At 49.7% G+C, this 16,739-nt stretch overlaps 1 protein-coding gene across 1 annotated transcript in view; it reads left to right on the top strand.

Annotated features, from left to right (window-relative positions):
* ANKH (ANKH inorganic pyrophosphate transport regulator) overlaps window positions 1–16,739 on the top strand; it is a 129,644-nt gene that overhangs the window by 89,829 nt on the left and 23,076 nt on the right. Inside the window, exons 5-8 of the mRNA XM_034998818.1 lie at window positions 2,855–3,025; window positions 4,832–4,966; window positions 7,069–7,161; window positions 11,423–11,518. Of these exons, the coding sequence (XP_034854709.1) occupies window positions 2,855–3,025; window positions 4,832–4,966; window positions 7,069–7,161; window positions 11,423–11,518 (495 nt within the window). The remainder of the gene's footprint in view (window positions 1–2,854; window positions 3,026–4,831; window positions 4,967–7,068; window positions 7,162–11,422; window positions 11,519–16,739) is intronic.

Below are 16,739 nucleotides of genomic sequence, written 5' to 3'. Positions count from 1 at the left end.
TTCCTTCCTTCCTTCCTTCCTTCCTTCCTTCCTTCCTTCCTTCCTTCCTTCCTTCCTTCCCACTGCAGACACAGTGATTTCTTCTCTTGGAAATTCTGGCCCCACTGCTCAGAAGCTGCTTTAAAAATTGCTTCCAGGGGTTCTTGAGATAAACAATCAAAATAATGGCGGACGACGTGCTGAAGACCCTTGGGCTCTGCTTCCTCTCCAGCCTGGAGCTCTTCTCTCGTCCCCTCGCTCCCTGCACCCCAGCCACGGGCACTCCATTCAGGGCCCTGGTGTGGCAGAGGTCCCTTCCACGGGAGCTCTTTGCTTCGGCCCCTCTGCTCAGGAGGAAATGCTCTGCCTCAGGTCCTCCTACCTGCCATGGACTCTTGCCACTCCTACCTACCTCCTGCGGAGGCTGCAGGTCTCAGCTCAGACGGCACGCAAGGGGATGCCCTCCCCCACAGCAGCAGGGCCGGCCGGCAAAGCCACGCTTCCTTCACCCTGTTGGTGGACGCTCGCCAGTGTCATGGTCTGATTCCCGGCCCTGCTCTTCCGCTGGACTGTCAGCTCCTGGGTACTCAGGAGATAACACAGGGCCAGCACAGAGCAGGCTCTCCCCGGGAAAATCCTCATTAAGAGAGTAGGTTCCCGCTCAGAAAATAACCTGATGTTTTTGGTGGCGATATCGGATTCAACATCATAATTCTGGATTGAAATGCAGAAGGCCCTGTGTTATCTTAAATTGATGAACAGTACAACCACAGTGAAGATGTAAGCTCTGTGATGGGTGCTGGGCCCCACGGCATCGAGCTGGTAAATGTGAGGGAGGCTGTGTGAGAGCCACTGACCCAGGGCATCCCCCTCCCTCGGTCCCACATAGCCCGCCCCGATGCCCAGGCCGTTTTCTTGTCATCACCGCACTTACTTCTCTTTTGCCTGTGTCCCCCTTTTCCTTCTTATCGACATCCTCCTCCGTGGTCCTGCCCAGCAGGCCTCCATCTCCAGTGGCCATCCTGATGGCCCCGGGAGCCTTCCTGGACTTGGCAGCAGAGCGCTCGGTCCTTGTATTCCTTTCTCGTACAACGAGTTTTCAGTCTCTTCTACACACAGTCATCTTAGTTTACACTGTGGGTTTCTATCTGCCAAACGGTCAGCTTGCCTCACCCATTCGAGCGGGACTTTGCTCCTTAGATGCATCGGAGGCATTAGAGACGTCCCCGCGCGTCTGGGCCCCGTCACAGAACTCCCAGGCCTCTGTTCCTAACACAGTGTTAGCAAGGCTTCCCCAGCTGGTGTCCACATTTTCAGTGGACACTTTATACTTGTTCCACTTGGAAGGAACAGGCACAGAGCCAGTTACGGGCATCTTGACTTCCATCCGTGGGCTCCACTGCATCCTTGGGGAGTGGGAGCAGGAGTCTGAGCACCACCCCAGCTTGTGTTGGCTCATATTGTCGGTGCGGCGGCAGCCTGGTTGTGTCCACGCGGCCAAGCTGTGCCTGAGGCTCCCGGTCCGAATCGGCCTCGTGTACTGGGTTTGAGAATGACAGCCGGCACACGATGCAGCCCATGCTGCAAACAAACCACCTCCAGCATCTGATACTTTCACTGCGCTCAGAAGTTTCTCTGTATTACGCTGTTGTTCTGTGTTCCCTCCAGTAACTGAATGCACTCATCCAGTTTCTCATGCTCAGTCTCCAGCTTCCTTTTTAACTTTTTGTCATCGCTGATTTCTTGGTACTGCAGTGATGGGGATAAGCCTCCTTGGGTCAGGATCACTCAGTGGTGGTGTATTTTGCATGCCTGTTGTTCCGTGGATATTTGGCCGTTAAAGTCACGGTAGCTCACGGGTGCCTGGCCAGCTCAGACAGTAGAGCAAGGGGTTGATCTTGGGGTTGTAAGTTCAAGCCCCAGGTTAGGTGTGGAGATTGCTTAAAAAAAATAAAAAATAAAGTCAATGTAGCTCAGGAATAGTGTCCCCCTCCCCATTAGTTAATTTTCACACTGCGTATGCTCAGTGGTCTTCTGAATGTGGGAATCCCCGGACGGCTCTGGACATAGGCTGGGCTGCTTCTCTGATCTTTGTAGACAGGAGAGCTAAATACATTGTTAAATTTGTTTTAGAGATTATACAGTCAGTAGAGATCAATACTTTATTATTTTAATCCTTCCTGACTCTATTCTTTGACCTCTGCCACTTTTGTTAGTATTTTAAATTTTAATTTAGTTTGTTTTCTATAAATTAACATTGGTGCTTTTTGCAGCATTTTTAGTGAACTCCATCTTACAAATGTTAGAGTCTGTTTTTCTGTATACATCACTGATCACCACTACTGTTTCCTCATGGACTTAGGTCCTCCAATGTGGATTACGTGTGTGTGTTAGAATCCAGGCTCAAGAAGGCAAACCTCGACCACATCTTTTGGGGGTCTAGGGGACCTGGGTGGCTCAGTCGGTTAAGCGTCTGCCTTCGGCTCAGGTCATGATCTCAGGGTCCTGGGATCGAGCCCCACATCAGGCTCCCTCCTCAGTGGGGAGCCTGCTTCTCCCCCTCCCCCTGCCGCTCCTCCTGCTTCTGCTCACGCTCTCTCTCAAATAAATAAACAAAATCTTTTTTAAAAAAAATAAAAGAATCTTAGAGGTGAATGTAGCAAAGTGATTGTGTGCTCTTCCCCTGAAGCCCAGACATCTGACCCTGAATTCTGTGAGGGCAGCAAGGAGCCCCAGCCCCAGTTTCTGTTCTCCTCATCAGTGTCGAGGTTTTCACTCGGAGGTCTGTCTCATCAGGGTGCGAGAGGTCGGCGAGCGCGTCCGTTGTCTGGTTCCGTCCTCCCCCCCGACTCATTCTTGTCTTCCCACCTTCCAGGTCGTGTTCGTCGCCATCTTACTGCACAGTCACCTGGAATGCAGAGAGCCTCTGCTCATCCCCATCCTGTCCCTGTATATGGGCGCCCTCGTGCGCTGCACCACCCTGTGCCTGGGCTACTACAAGAACATCCACGACATCATCCCCGACAGAAGCGGACCGGAGCTGGGGGTACGGCCTTCGAACACGCCCACGGCCTGTCTGTGCATCTGAAGGCAGTGGGGTTCTACCCCAGCCCTCCGTGAAATGGGAAACCTGAATAATAAGCACATGCCATAAGATGTTCAGTGCTAGGGCGTGTCCAGAGGCAGAGACCAGGTGGAAGTTTAATGGCCTCGGGAGACAGACGAGGTCTCAGAGGTCACTGTGCAGCCTCCTTATTTGCATATCAGGAGACTGAGTCATGGTGGGTCAGGTCAGGCTGAAGAGTAGATACGGCATTTTTGGTTCTTCGTACCCTATGCTGTGAAAAGCAAGTCATTCTATATATTAATCAACAAGTATTTGGGGCTCATGGTACCTTTAAACTCACATTTGGGTTATTCTTAAATTCACAGCGGGGCTCGAGGCTTTGTTTATACTTTCTATGCTGGCCAAACACAATCGCTCATTCGGGCACCTTCTGTGGAGTGAGCAGAGCCTGTAGGCACCAGGGGTGGGACAGAAGAGCTTAAAATCTGGTCTCTGCCCTCAAGCAGCTGTATTACACCTCACCCGGTAGATGAGAGCAACACAGAAGCAACACTTAGACGTGGACCCCAGACAGCGCGCAGATCTGCCATGGGAATACAAGAGCCTCGAAGCTTGGAGAGGGAAGACAGTGATGAGGTCTGAGAAGCTGCCCCCACTCCTGGAAGGCGGCAGAGTTTGGCCTGCGCCTCCAAAGTGGAGTCAGATCCTAGCAGGGTATAATCCTCCCCGAGCAGCCCAGATACTTTTTTCATCACAAGTGCAAACAGTATCTGACTTACGTATATGCTAATCTACCCCACCCTTCGGTACCAGACATCCCTGGGCTTGGTTTCCATCGAGCTGTGAGGCCCATACACACGATTCCGTGTAGCCCCGAATACGTCCCCACAATCCACCCTCTGATCCCGCCCTTGAGCACAGGTTACTCTTGGCATGTCAGAATAGTAATTGTATTGACCATTTACCTCGATCCGAGGGCAGGCCGTCAGTAAAATCTGATCTAGTTTCTTCCGTCACTAGGACAACCACATCAAATTGGTCTTGATGGTAACAATCCATCTCTGAACATTGAGCCGCCAACCAGGGGAAACAAAAGTGGCTGGCATGGTTCCACGATGTAACTCTTAACCTCTGAAGAATCAAAACCAAAGTTAAATCATAAAAGCCAGGGTTGAAAGATTGCACACCTCTTTGCTTTGTAGAATTCTTAATAAATCACATTTTCTTAACCGTGCTTTTATTTTTATGCTTCTGAACGTTGACCTGACTTCTGTCAAAGCTTTGAGACTAAGAACCTTGGTAGTAGATTTATACCCAAATAATTAGGCACATTTGTGACCTGACTGGTTACAAAAATAAATTATAATTTTTTTTTTTCTTTTTTTTTCACTTCTGAAAGTTAACCTCTTACTGACATGGCTTCTAGCCAGTCAGTTTGGTGATTTAAACAAAAACCAATTTCCAGCCTGTTTCCCAGGCCATGGAATGGGGTTCTGCCTGGCTTAGAGCTGCCCTGCTTGGAAAACAGTGATTTGGATCCATCAAACTTAAATGTGTGTTTTGATTTCGCGGTAACTTGCCAACTGTCTGAGTTAATTTCTAATAACACTGTACGGTTTATTTTAATTCAGATTGGCTTGGCTACAGAGGCTTTTCCTTATATTATTTTTAAGTACAATGAATTGACTCATTATGGACATCAAAAGGGAAAGCTTTGGCTCTGAACTGTTTTTTCTGTTCTGCTTCTAAAACTTAGTAACTTTTTATTTCCATTTCTTGACGCAGGGAGATGCAACCATAAGAAAGATGCTGAGCTTCTGGTGGCCTCTGGCCCTCATCTTGGCTACACAGAGAATCAGTAGGCCTATTGTCAACCTCTTTGTTTCCCGGGACCTTGGTGGCAGTTCTGCAGCTACTGAGGTAGGGCAGTTTCTGGGGATGGGGGCACTTGTGGTCACTTTGTGAAGAATAGAGGGGGGCGGGGGTGGGGAGGTGGATACAGACTTGTTTGCGATTCATCCGGAGAGCTCAGGTAATTCTGTGGTATCAAATTATGGGACCCGTTCACACTCAGAAGCCATGAGGATCTTAGAATCACATAACTGTTTACTTTTATGAGTACAGAAGAAAACATCTCCTTCGTTCTTCTCGTTTACCAGATCTGAGGCAAGGGCACAAAACTAGCAAGAAGGCGGGCTGGTAGTAGAATCCAGATTTGTCTGACTCCCACCCAGTGGCCTTTCAGTTTTCCTGTGGAGTTAGCATGATGCCTTACTGTGGTGACAGAACCCCACAGACTCTGCCATGCAGCCGCAGACGTGACCAGGCCCAGGCCATGAGGCCCGGTGCCCCCATTCTGACCCAGCCCACTCTCACCTGTTCCTGCCCTGCCTTCCTGCACGTACGCGCCCCCCACCTGGCCCATCATGGCTCTGTGTGCTCCTTGGCAATCTGCCCTCCCCCCAAATGAGGATCTCCATTATTTACTCACTCACAACTCGAGACATTTATCTGGAAACTGGCAGCTACTCCAAAGAGTTGAATCATTTTTTCCATCTTTCAAGTATGGTATGAACAAATAGAATTACTTCATTTGTCTCCTCCTCTACTGCCCTCTGGAGAATTGATTCTGTCTCTGGAACGGCTGATCCTTCAGGAAGGCTCGTGGCCACTCATTAGGGCCTTCTCTTTCCACGTCGCCCTTGAATGCGGTGTCAGCGTGTCTCCAGCCTGGGATCTCCTGCCAGTTTCCATGTCCTGGGAAGCAGCTCATGTAGGCTTGGAAAGAGAAGCACATAAATCACAAGCAGGATGCTTTCTCCTGCCTCAGTTTGTTCCTGGATTTTGTGTTTTGGATCCCGAAGGTCATCTTAGGTGGCTCTTGTAACCCAACAGCTTTCTTAGTTAATGATATCAGTTTCAGTTGCTCAGGAAAAAAGTATGTGACCCCCATCACTTGTGTGCTGGAATTCCATCTTCCCGTTAAAAAAAAGAAAAAAAACAAGGTAAATGATAACAGTAGTCATTTCTAAAATGACCTCAGTGGCGTAGAGGCTCAGCACGGAGGGTGCAGGACAGATATGTATTGAGCATCTACTCCGTGTCTGCCATTTATGCAAATTTCATGGACTCCCAGCAAACCTGTGTGATGGATCTCATTAATCCCAGAGTTCTGCTGGAGGAACAGAAAGGGAGGTCTGAGAGGGTCCCTGCTTCACCCAGCTGGAAGACGACCAAGGGGAGGTTTGCCTTGGGCCCACACAGCAGGGTCCTCGCCCAGCTGGGGACTTACCTCATGTTCCAGGCATCAGTGTTATGTTAATTAAAATAGATGAAGCCTATACTTCTCCTTTCCTAGCTAGTTAGAGTTGAACTCTGCCAAAATGTGGGGTTTGATGCTTTGTTTTCATACTCCTTCCTTTTCATTCACATAAAAAGAGAAACTCTCAATTTCATGGAAGAACAGGTTTGGTTTCTGTAAGAAATATTTATTTAGTTTCTTAAGTTAAAAATGAAAATTGGGCTATTCTGGCTGGACAGATTGAAAGTGGGTTGAATCAGAAAGAGAGCACCAGAAAGCCACCAACCAGCGCATACCACCAGCCACCCAGAAGGACAGGGAGGAGGCGTAGATGTGGACCCTGCCCAAAGGCTATCTGGAGAGCAGAAAGGGCTCAAAGTCACATTTCGTGCCGCCAGAATTGGGCTAGACTGGAGGGCTCCATTTGGCTTGGTGGGAAGAGCAAAGAACCTTGGTCTGGTGGGCCTGGGTTCAAATCGTAGCTTGTCGAGCCAGGGCGCAGGCTCGCGCATCCCACTCCCATCCGTGGTGACAGGGGAGCACCTGCCCCTCCCCTCTCCCCCAGGCCGTCCCGCGGCAGCTGGTGCTTGTCACCCAGTGGGGAGTGATCCATCTGCGGTGGCCGCCCCGGAGACAGCTCCCTCTGCCCCGTGGCAAGAGCAGCTACCGGAGATGCTCTCTGGGACGCCGACACTGACTCTGCTGCTTCTTCCTCTTGTAGGCGGTGGCAATCTTGACAGCCACGTACCCTGTGGGTCACATGCCATATGGCTGGCTGACGGAAATCCGTGCTGTCTACCCGGCTTTTGACAAGGTGAGAACCTGGATGGTGCGGTGTCTGAAATGCTCTCTTTAAAATTAGCCTTTGATAGACAGGCGTCTCCGATGAGGAACGCTCTGATACTCCCCGGTCTCACCTCCCTCTGTAAGGTGAACGTGGTGTGTGTGTGGCGGGGGGGGGGGGGGGGCGTCAAACGTAATTGTGGAATATTTCCCTCAGAAAATAACAGAGGTAACGAAGCTTACCTTGGTGCCAATTCTCTAATGCCCTCCAAACTCTATTCACTTTTAGGTTATCCTATTGAGAAATTATTAAATTTTTTGCAAAGGGGAAAATGTACTCTCAAAAAAGTTTATTACATTGAATTTTGTTTCCGTGGTTTTTTTTTTTTAATTAAATAAATGGTTTGCTGACCTCATAGCAGATATGAAGGTATAGACAGGATTGTGCACTTGAGCTCCTAAGCTTCTGGATGGCTCTCTTTCGGTATATTCAGTGTCCATGCACCCCGAAGCTGTCCATGCAGCTGGCCTGGGTCCAGGTTGCTTTGGATGCGGTGTACTTATTCCAGCTGAAAGCCTCTGTTAACAGTAGCTCTGTCCTCCAACAGCTGCTGGAACAGCCTAGGCAGGTACACACCCTTCAGACCGGTAGCCTATGCCTGGGTTGGGACTGTCCTTCCAGTCACTGAATTAATGTCTATTTCATTAAAGCTTAATGACTTGAGCCTGTAAACATTTATAGCAAAACATAACCCCCAAAGATAGTATACAGTTTTTTTAAGAATTATTTATTTATTTGAGAGAGAGAGAGAGAGAGCAAGCAGGGGGCAGGGGCTGAGGGAGAGGGAGAGAGAAGCTCAAGCAGACTCCACATTGAGCCCCGAGCCCGACAGCGGGGCTCGAATTCACAAGCCTGAGATCATGACCTGAGCCGAAACCAAGAGTCAGATGCTTAACCAACTGTGCCACCCAGGCGCCCCTGTACAATGTTTTAAAATTAAAAATAGGGGGGCGCCTGGGTGGCTCAGTCAGTTAAACGTCTGCCTTTGGCTCAGGTCGTGATCTCAGGGTCCTGGGATCGAGTCCTGCGTTGGGATCCCTGCTCAGAGGGGAGCCTGCTTCTCCCTCTCCCTCTGCCCCTCCCTGCTACTTGTGCTCTCTCTCAAATAAATAAATAAAATCCTTTAAAAAATAAAATAAAATGAAATGAAAAATAAGAAAGAAGCACACAACCTGCCCTTGGACCTTTAACAGCAATTCCTTTGCCTTGAATTTCTATAGAACCAGCTCGGAGCCATTGCTGATACCATTTTATCTGATCCCAACAAGAGCCCTGGGATGTGAAGAGAGGAGGCCTCTCTGCTAGGGGCCCCAGCAGATGAGCTCTGGCAGCTCGGACAGAGTGGGTTCTGGCTGGCTAAGGCTGGCCTGCCTCCTCTCCCCCCCACTGCCAGACTCGCGTCAGCAGAGGAAACCCTAGGAAAGCACACAAAGCAAGGCCCAGCCGCAGGCTGTAAGCTTAGCTCTCTCTTTCACATGGCCTCCAGCTTCTCAAATGTGTAGTTGTTTGTGGGCTTCTGGAAGGGGGCACGACCTGCAGAGTGGAGCCCCAGAAAGGTTTCCTCTCCACCTCGCGCTCTGACCCAGGGCACTCCCCAGGCATCTCTGACAGGGATGAGGGGGTGCAGACTCAAGTCTGGAAAGATAGCCTCCACTATGGGTCCACCTCCTTCTCTGTGGTCCACCAGCAAACTTGTGCATGCATGCACACGTGCACACACACCTCTGCTCACACATCCCCATCCGTGATGTCCTTCCACCCTGCACAGCCCCCACGCTGTTCTTCCTGTCACTGTCACCTGCCTCTTGTCCCATCCCATACTCACCTGTGAAGGGCAGCTCACTTTTCAGGGATTCCCACCATGCTGCCCAGCATGCCATAGGGCCATGGTGTTGCCCAGAGCTCTTTACTGGTTGTGGAACTTCCCCCAATTGACTATTAGTTGGGCCCACTACCTATTTCAAACATCAGCATCTTGCAACATCAGGATGCAGAGCATCCCCTAAAAAATGCTCAGGATATTGAGAGCAAACTTTGAGAAGGCATGAGTGGTTTGCAGGAGATTTTTCTCCGTGCAGTCCCTGTTTGCATGAGTTTAATCCAATCTATTGACAGACATCGCTATTTTCCTTTTAAGGAACAGGCGTATAGAAGTAAATCCTAGAAAACCAAGATGGATGTAAGTCTTCTTGCTAAATTTCTAGCTCTTGGAGAATCAGATTATATAATAAAACTTGAGGAGAACAGCAGGTCCTAAAGTATTAGAACCTCCTGGCTGGGAAAGTCTCATCTGGAATTTTTTTGGCTACCTTGAAATAATACAGCTTAACAATACAACACTATACAGTTTCACTAGGCGCGTCCAAGGAAAACTTGGTTTTGTTCGTGATCACAGATGTTAGGTGCTGTGAAAAAATCCCTTTAACGAGCGTACCTCTCGCCAGCAACTGGAGTTGCTCAGAATCCTTTTGGAGCGTTCCTCCTCGTTTCCAGGCATTCCAGAAAGCTCCTCCAAGCCATCCGTGTGAATGCCGTCTATTCACCCAAATCTGAGACACCTCTGTGTGGACTTGCAGAATTTGCTGCATTGACAATTGAAATCCTTAGCCTCTTTGTGCGTTCCAGAATAAGAGATTTAACATTTCTTGCATAACTTCTGATGGCTCTCACTAAATATCAACTGGGAGCGTTTTCCACTCGTACAAAATCTCTCCGACGTTCAGTTACCATCTGAGAAAGAGTCTTGTTTCTAAACGGATTGGGCAAACAAAGCAAAACACAGATGCCAATCTAATGATACGTGCTAGTTTATTCCAAGCCTGCTGGCAGAAATATGTGCTCTTTTCAAAATGAAAGCACACCTGAAGGCTCTCTGGCGCCCTGCTGTCCCACCGGGGGTGACACGGGTGACGCCCCGCTGCCCCACCGCGGGTGACATGAGTGCTTTGAGTTTGCCTGATTCTTCGGGGTGGGCCCCCCCCCGGGCGCCTCTCTTGAAGATCCCCCGGGGTAGGAGAGATGGAGAGATCCTCCCACTGTGACTTGCACTTCGCTGTGGCAGCAAAATCTGTTATTCAGAAAAGCAGATCTACTTTAGAGGCTGGAATTAGGAAAACATAGGCTCAACCAGACGTTTGTGCTGGCGGTTTCACGGGGAAGGGATTTGAGAGATCGCCGCAGCCCCCAAAGTAAAGGAACCATCAAAAGCTCTTTTCCAAGTGGAACCTGTCATCGCTCTGCCCGTGTGTCCTTCATTCAGCTAGACACGAGCCAGGTGCTCGGGGACTGATTTGGATCAGTCTGGGACCGATTGGATCCGTATGGAGGCAAGGGGTTCTTTTCTCCACTGGTTTTCATAGTGAGGGGACAGGTGATGGGCATACTTAGCGGTGGCGCTGGGATGGTCTCAGGAAGCCTTGGGAATATGCAAGAGGACGTTTGAGCTCTCTGCTCTCTTAGCTTAAAATTAAGTGTAACAGAGATGGGCACCTTCTCTACTCAAGAAAGATCGTGCTACGTTGCAGGAGTGAAAGAGTAGGGTGAGGTGCACAGCCCTGTATCTCAGAGAGCCAGTGCCCCCCTCACACGCTTCCATGCGTGCCCCCTGAATACATCCGCACCTCCAGAGAGCTCTGGGGTCGCCCGGCATTCCAGGAAGCGGGGCCCCAGGGCAATTTGGAGTAAAAGATCAGAGCGGCCTTAAGAAACAGATGGGCTGTGCCAGTAACGTGCCCTCAAGACGGGGGTTTTGAAAATCAGAAGACCCAACGGGACAAGGAGGGACAAAAGCACAGTAACGGGAAAACACCGAGTACGTTAGGGGAAAAGCAAGAGCTTCCGTCTGGAATGTGAGGGGAGGAGGGTGCGGCAGGGTCAGCAGGGCCGAGAATGCCCACTCGCGCTCCCGGTCCGCTGGTGGGTAGGACGGGGCCCCGACAGGGGGCAGGGCTGTGGCTTCGCGGAGCTGCCAAGTGACCAGGAGGGGCCACACTAGGACTAGGCTGGGTGGGGGCCCAGCGCCACGGGGAGCACACATTCAGGAAGCCCTGCCCGGTGTTCCAGCCACCACTCCCTCTGGTTCATGTTCACGTCCAGCAACCTGACAGCCGTCCTCCCAGCTGTCAGGTGACATTTGTACCTCCGACACATCAAATAAAGCCGAAGCAAGACGCTCCTCAAGTGGCACGTGTGGCCAGCCAAGGATAACCACTGTCCTCCTCTTTCCTGCTAGAATAACCCCAGCAATAAACTGGTGAGCACAAGCAACACGGTGACCGCAGCCCACATCAAGAGGTTCACGTTTGTCTGCATGGCCCTCTCGCTCACGGTAAGGGGAGACCAACATCACCAGCCCCTCTGGTGGTGGTTTTGGAAAGGGGGGAAGTGGCCGTTTTAAAGGGAGGAGGGCTGTATTCCATACCGTGAGGTTATACGGAATTAATTAACAACCCAAAATATGAACAGTAGTTCCTTAGGAAGGTCGTTGAATCTAGGAATAAACGGTAGACTTCCAGCATGTCCAGGAACTTCTAACACGCTAAAGGAAAGGCTGAGTTTGCCTTTCATTTTAATAATACTCTTGTCTCACTGAATAACTTCTGACCCCTTTTTAAACACCCAAAGTCAAGGGTATAAACATCCCTCTCCCAAATTGAGGTGGGCGTTACTTCAGTTAACCCCAGTACAAGTTCCCTTCCCCATCACACGTGCCCTGCTGCCGTGTCCTGTCTGCTTACCCATCATTCGCTGCGTGCTTATCAAGCACCTACCGGATCCCAGGCCCTGCGCCATCCTCACGGGTACAGCTGTGGACCCCCGCGGATAGCACCCCGCTCTGTGCATGGCCTAAATAAACAGCACACGTCCTCCCTCTGTCAACCCCCAGGGGTAATTTCAGTGTAGAAGATACTGTTCAAAAAACATGGAAAAAATACGTACATGGTGTATAACCCAAAGCACATGGTATATAACTTAAGATGGTTTATAGTAGCAAAAACAGAAAAGCACATTTATAAACAAACTTACATTGTGGACTATGCCCTTTGAGTTCTAAAGATGGGGATGACAAGGAGGTAAAAAGAAATGCAGGTCTTTTTTTTTTTTTTTTAAGATTTTATTTATTTAGAGCATGCTCGAGGGTCGGGGGGTGGGGGGGCAGAGAGAGAAAATACCAGACTCCGGCTGAGCGTGGCATCTGATGACGTAGGGCTCGATCTCACGACTCTGAGATCATGACCTGAGCTGAAATCAAGAGTCAGGATGCCCAATCAACTGAGCGACCCAGGGGCCCCGAAATGCAGGTCTTTTGAACTCAGTTCAGTCTTCTTGTTTGTTGTTGGGCTCCGTAGTTCCTCTTAAGTCCTGCAGAAATTCTCCGTTTATAAAGTACAAGTATGTTCCGGAAATCCCAGGGGTGCTCTGCTCTTGTCATCGATGACCAGGGCTGAAGGGCTGGTTACACTGATGACAGGCACACGGTGATTCTAGCCCCTCTTCCCATCATCACAAGAACCATTCATTGGCTTGATGAGCCCTGATAGTGGTCCTTATAATGGAGCCCTAAGCACGTTTTAAACCTTTGATAGATATTTTTCCAAAGCCCACAGCTTAATCTTTGCTCCGCGGATCCCACACCTGACTAGATTGTTAACAAGGGCAACACGAGACTAATAGCCTGTCACGTCGCGCATCGTGACCTTGTGTCCTCAGCGGCCCCTTCACCCCAGCCTGCCCCTCCTGCTAGTCCATCCCTCCTGACTCTGGGGGAGGGGGCGCGGGGAGGGGTGTCAGGAGCATCTTCCAGTGTCACCTCACCGAGGAGGAATTTCCGATAGCACGCCTGTGTAGTTGGGACACATTACCCCAGGCAACCCTGCTCCCCTATTTGTGTTATTCCTCTATGGTGTGCAAGTTTTTCCATAGTTCCCTAAAATATTAGGAAAACAGTCAGCAACCTTGAAACTGTTTAAAAGAGTATTTTAGAAAAAGCTGAGAAGGTTTCTATTCCAGGAACAGACCTCAGCTTTTGGAGATGATAGGAAATGATTGGAAGTCAAAAGTTGAGTTGACTCAGATTCCAGGTTCTGTGACTTGGACCTCATCCCTCACTGGATGCCAGAAGCTTTTGGTTGTCACTGGCTCTGTGATCCGGGTCTGACCTCCTCTGTCTCCTCTCACTCCAGTTAAACGTCTTCCCCCGGCTACCGTTGAGTCGGATGGAGAACTTCGCCAGCCTGGGTTTAAGGCTGTTCCTTCTCTCGTTCGGTGTGCGGGCAATAACCTGTCCCTCTGAGACCAGCAACTGGTTTACTTTGAAATGGGGATGATTTAGAAACATGCTTAGATTTCCCATGTAAAAGTTTTGTTTATTTCATTATTCTAATCCCATCCTCCTTCCTGTAACTGAAGTATGTCAGGGTAGATTTTCCCCATAGAAATGGAGACTCAGAGTCCTTCGTTGGGAAGAAACTTGGAGACGAGTGAGTCAAAACCCTTTATTTCTTAGAAAGGGAAAAGACTCAGAGAGGATCAGTGACTCGCCCGGGCACCTGTCATAGAACCTGCCAGAAGCCAGCCTTCCAGGCCCACTCTCTAGGCCCTTTTGTCCAAACTGTGAAGCTTCCAGAGCGAGTAGGAACAGCTGTCTGGCCCTGAGCCTCCAGACGTGGGCGCCATGCTTTGAAGAGGCGGTTTCTTTAACACTAAAAACAGTGGTATTTGAGTTTGCAGCTAATGAAGTGTCTCACATACGTTCTCCTTACAGTGATTCAGTTGATCCAACATCTTGGCTATAGGAATTGTCCTTAAAAGATATAGGAAAAAAGGAAGCAACTTTATTTTTTAAGATTTTATTTATTTATTTGATAGGGAGAGAAAGAGAGACCACAAGCAGGCGAAGTAGCAGGCAGAGGGAGAGCAAGAAGCCGGCTCCCTGCTGAGCAAGGAGCCCGATGTGGGGCTCGATCCCAGGACCCTGGGATCATGACCTGAGCCAAAGGCTGTCGCTTAACCGACTGAGCCACCCAGATACCCCAATAAGCAACTTTTTTTAAAAGATTTTATTTATTTATTTGAGAGAAAGCATCAGAGAGAGCTCGGGCAGGGGGAGGGGGAGCAGCAGAGGGAGAGGGAGAAGCAGGCTCCCCGCGGAGCAGGGAGCCCGACCGGAGGCTCGAACCCAGGACCCCGGGATCATGACCTGAGCCGAAGGCAGACGCTTCACCGACCAGCCAGGAGCCCCTGTAAAGGACTTTTTTAAATTGGAGTATAATTGACACACGATGTTACATTAGTTTCAGGTGTAGGGTTTGTTTCTGGCTTTTCTTTCCTAAATTAAATGTTAAGCGGTCACTATGATTCCTTTTTGCAGCACTGTCTGTGTTCAGTCTTCACATCTGTCGCTCCTCCTCGTAGGCTCTGAAGTGCCCAGGTCAGGGTGTGTGGGGCAGCCACCTTCTACCCCAGGGCCGAGCATCCTGTCCGACCCAGAAGGTGCACAATAAACCGCCACTTAAGACTAAACTCTGAGGGCGCCTGGGTGGCTCAGATGGTTAAGCGTCTGCCTTCGGCTCAGGTCATGATCCCAGGGTCCTGGGATCGAGTCCCGCATCGGGCTCCCTGCTCCTTGGGAGCCTGCTTCTCCCTCTGCCTCTCTCTCTCTCTCTCTGTCTCTCATGAATAAATAAATAAAATCTTTAAAAAAAAAAAAAAAAGACTAAACTCTGAGTCAGAAAGCCACCAGTGTCCCCCACCCCGGTGAGCGACAGTCTCCTTTCTTAGACTCAGCGTGTCCTACTTTTAACGCTTTTAAGAGGCTCTTTCCTCTCAGGTCCGTTTTTGTTTTTTTAACTTTAAAACTTAGCGTCAGGGAATTAATGTCGCAGAGGCCATTGAAACACTCAAGAGCCGCACATGTTGTGTTTATTCGAGTGGATGATACTACATACAAACTCTGAGCTCTCTGATGGTTCTGGAACTTTCTGTGGGTCACCTAGAATTAAAGCGCTTTCCAGAGCTCCATTTCTTAGGGCACCCCAGCTCTTCCCCTCGGGTCTTCGAGAAGAGCTGACCCCATTGATTCCACAGGCACTCGGTGACCCAGGGATGCTGACTGCTTTTCAAAAGAAGGTGTGTACTGTCTAGAACAAAAAAATCCATCTTTCCATCAGAATGGGCTCACTCTTCAGGCCCTGATATTTTGGGGTCAGCATCCACCTGGGCCTGTGAAAAATACAGCTGTGTCACTTTTGACAGTTAATAGTCAGGAAGCAGGAACAGCGTTCCTTCCCCTTGGGGAAAGGCACTGGTAATACTAACCTTGCAGAAACTCGGCCTCTTGTTAGCTAGCCCCTCTAGATTTCCCATGATTCCTTCCCGGATTCTAGATTTGGGGGTAAAATAGGAACCACTAACCAGGGGAGGATGTGTCTTCTCAACAGTCCTCTTGATGAGGAAGAAGTGTCCCAAAACGATAATGGACCTCCGATCCCTGGGTGCTAGGCCAGGTTGGTGAAAGCCAGTGGATTGGCTTGCTAAAGTTACCAAACTGCCAATCTACCCCAAACGTTTGTTTTTTTAAACTATTTCTACAGTCCATAGCAAATCAAATTAAATGGGGAAGTCTTAACATCGTTGGGTGATTTTAGTTGACCAGTTTCTATTTTGACTTCACAAAAGCATTTGAAGAACATTTGGTATTTTCTTAAACTCCTTTCTGCTCTAGTTTTGGGGAGCTGGTGCCAAGAGGGCAGCCTCTCTGCTGCAAGAGAGCTGGAGAAAAATCCATGCAAAGCACAGGCTTGGCTGTGCTGAGGCCTCCCCAACCCCCTTTTGACAAAATGGAAATGGGCATCCGTCCAGATGGATCTCGGCAGGCAGAGCTAACAGGGTACTTTTGTGCAGTGAACAACCTACCAGTCATACCCAGCATCCCTTGAACCCAGGGAAAGACAGGAGGGGAAGATGGAGGAGTGCAAGTCAGAAGGAGAAGGGGGAGAGACTATGGGTCAGAAAAAGAACGGAGAGTTTGAGAGTCAAGGCAAAATGGAACGGAGGCAAAGGTGGGGGGACACAGGCAGGTAGGGAAGCTATGAAGGCCCCAGAGACACCCGGAGCCCTCACAGCCCTCCGGGGCCCTGCCTGTCCTTCCAGTACAAATTACTGTAAGTTTTAGAAGAGTTAAAAAGACAAGTTTTTAAGAAATCAGTAAGTTGGACAGATTGTCAGTTGGCCAATTAGGCTCTTCCACCGGTTGATTTTTGGTGGGCTGGCCTATTTCAGGAAGGCAGTATGGAATGAGCGTCTCCCTAGGCTTCTCCAGAGTTGGCTTTGGGACCCAGATTCAGATCCTGCTGAGGTCATGGGACTGTGCCGGGGTCTCCAGAGTATATCCCACTGGCCTCCCTCATCTTCAACAAATGGAGGCTGCTTGGTGGTGGTTGCGGGGGTGGGGAGGGGTTGCCATCACTTAATGCAGGGAAAGAAGGTTGCCACCAGGGACCAGCAGACTGCACTGCCTCACACAATAGGGTCCCAAGGATATCTGAGGC

Source organism: Mirounga leonina, unplaced genomic scaffold (genome assembly GCF_011800145.1).
Source record: "Mirounga leonina isolate KUSES-001 unplaced genomic scaffold, KU_Mleo_1.0 Mir_95, whole genome shotgun sequence".
NCBI classification, from domain to species: domain Eukaryota; kingdom Metazoa; phylum Chordata; class Mammalia; order Carnivora; family Phocidae; genus Mirounga; species Mirounga leonina.
This window is presented reverse-complemented; position numbering and strand designations above follow the sequence as displayed.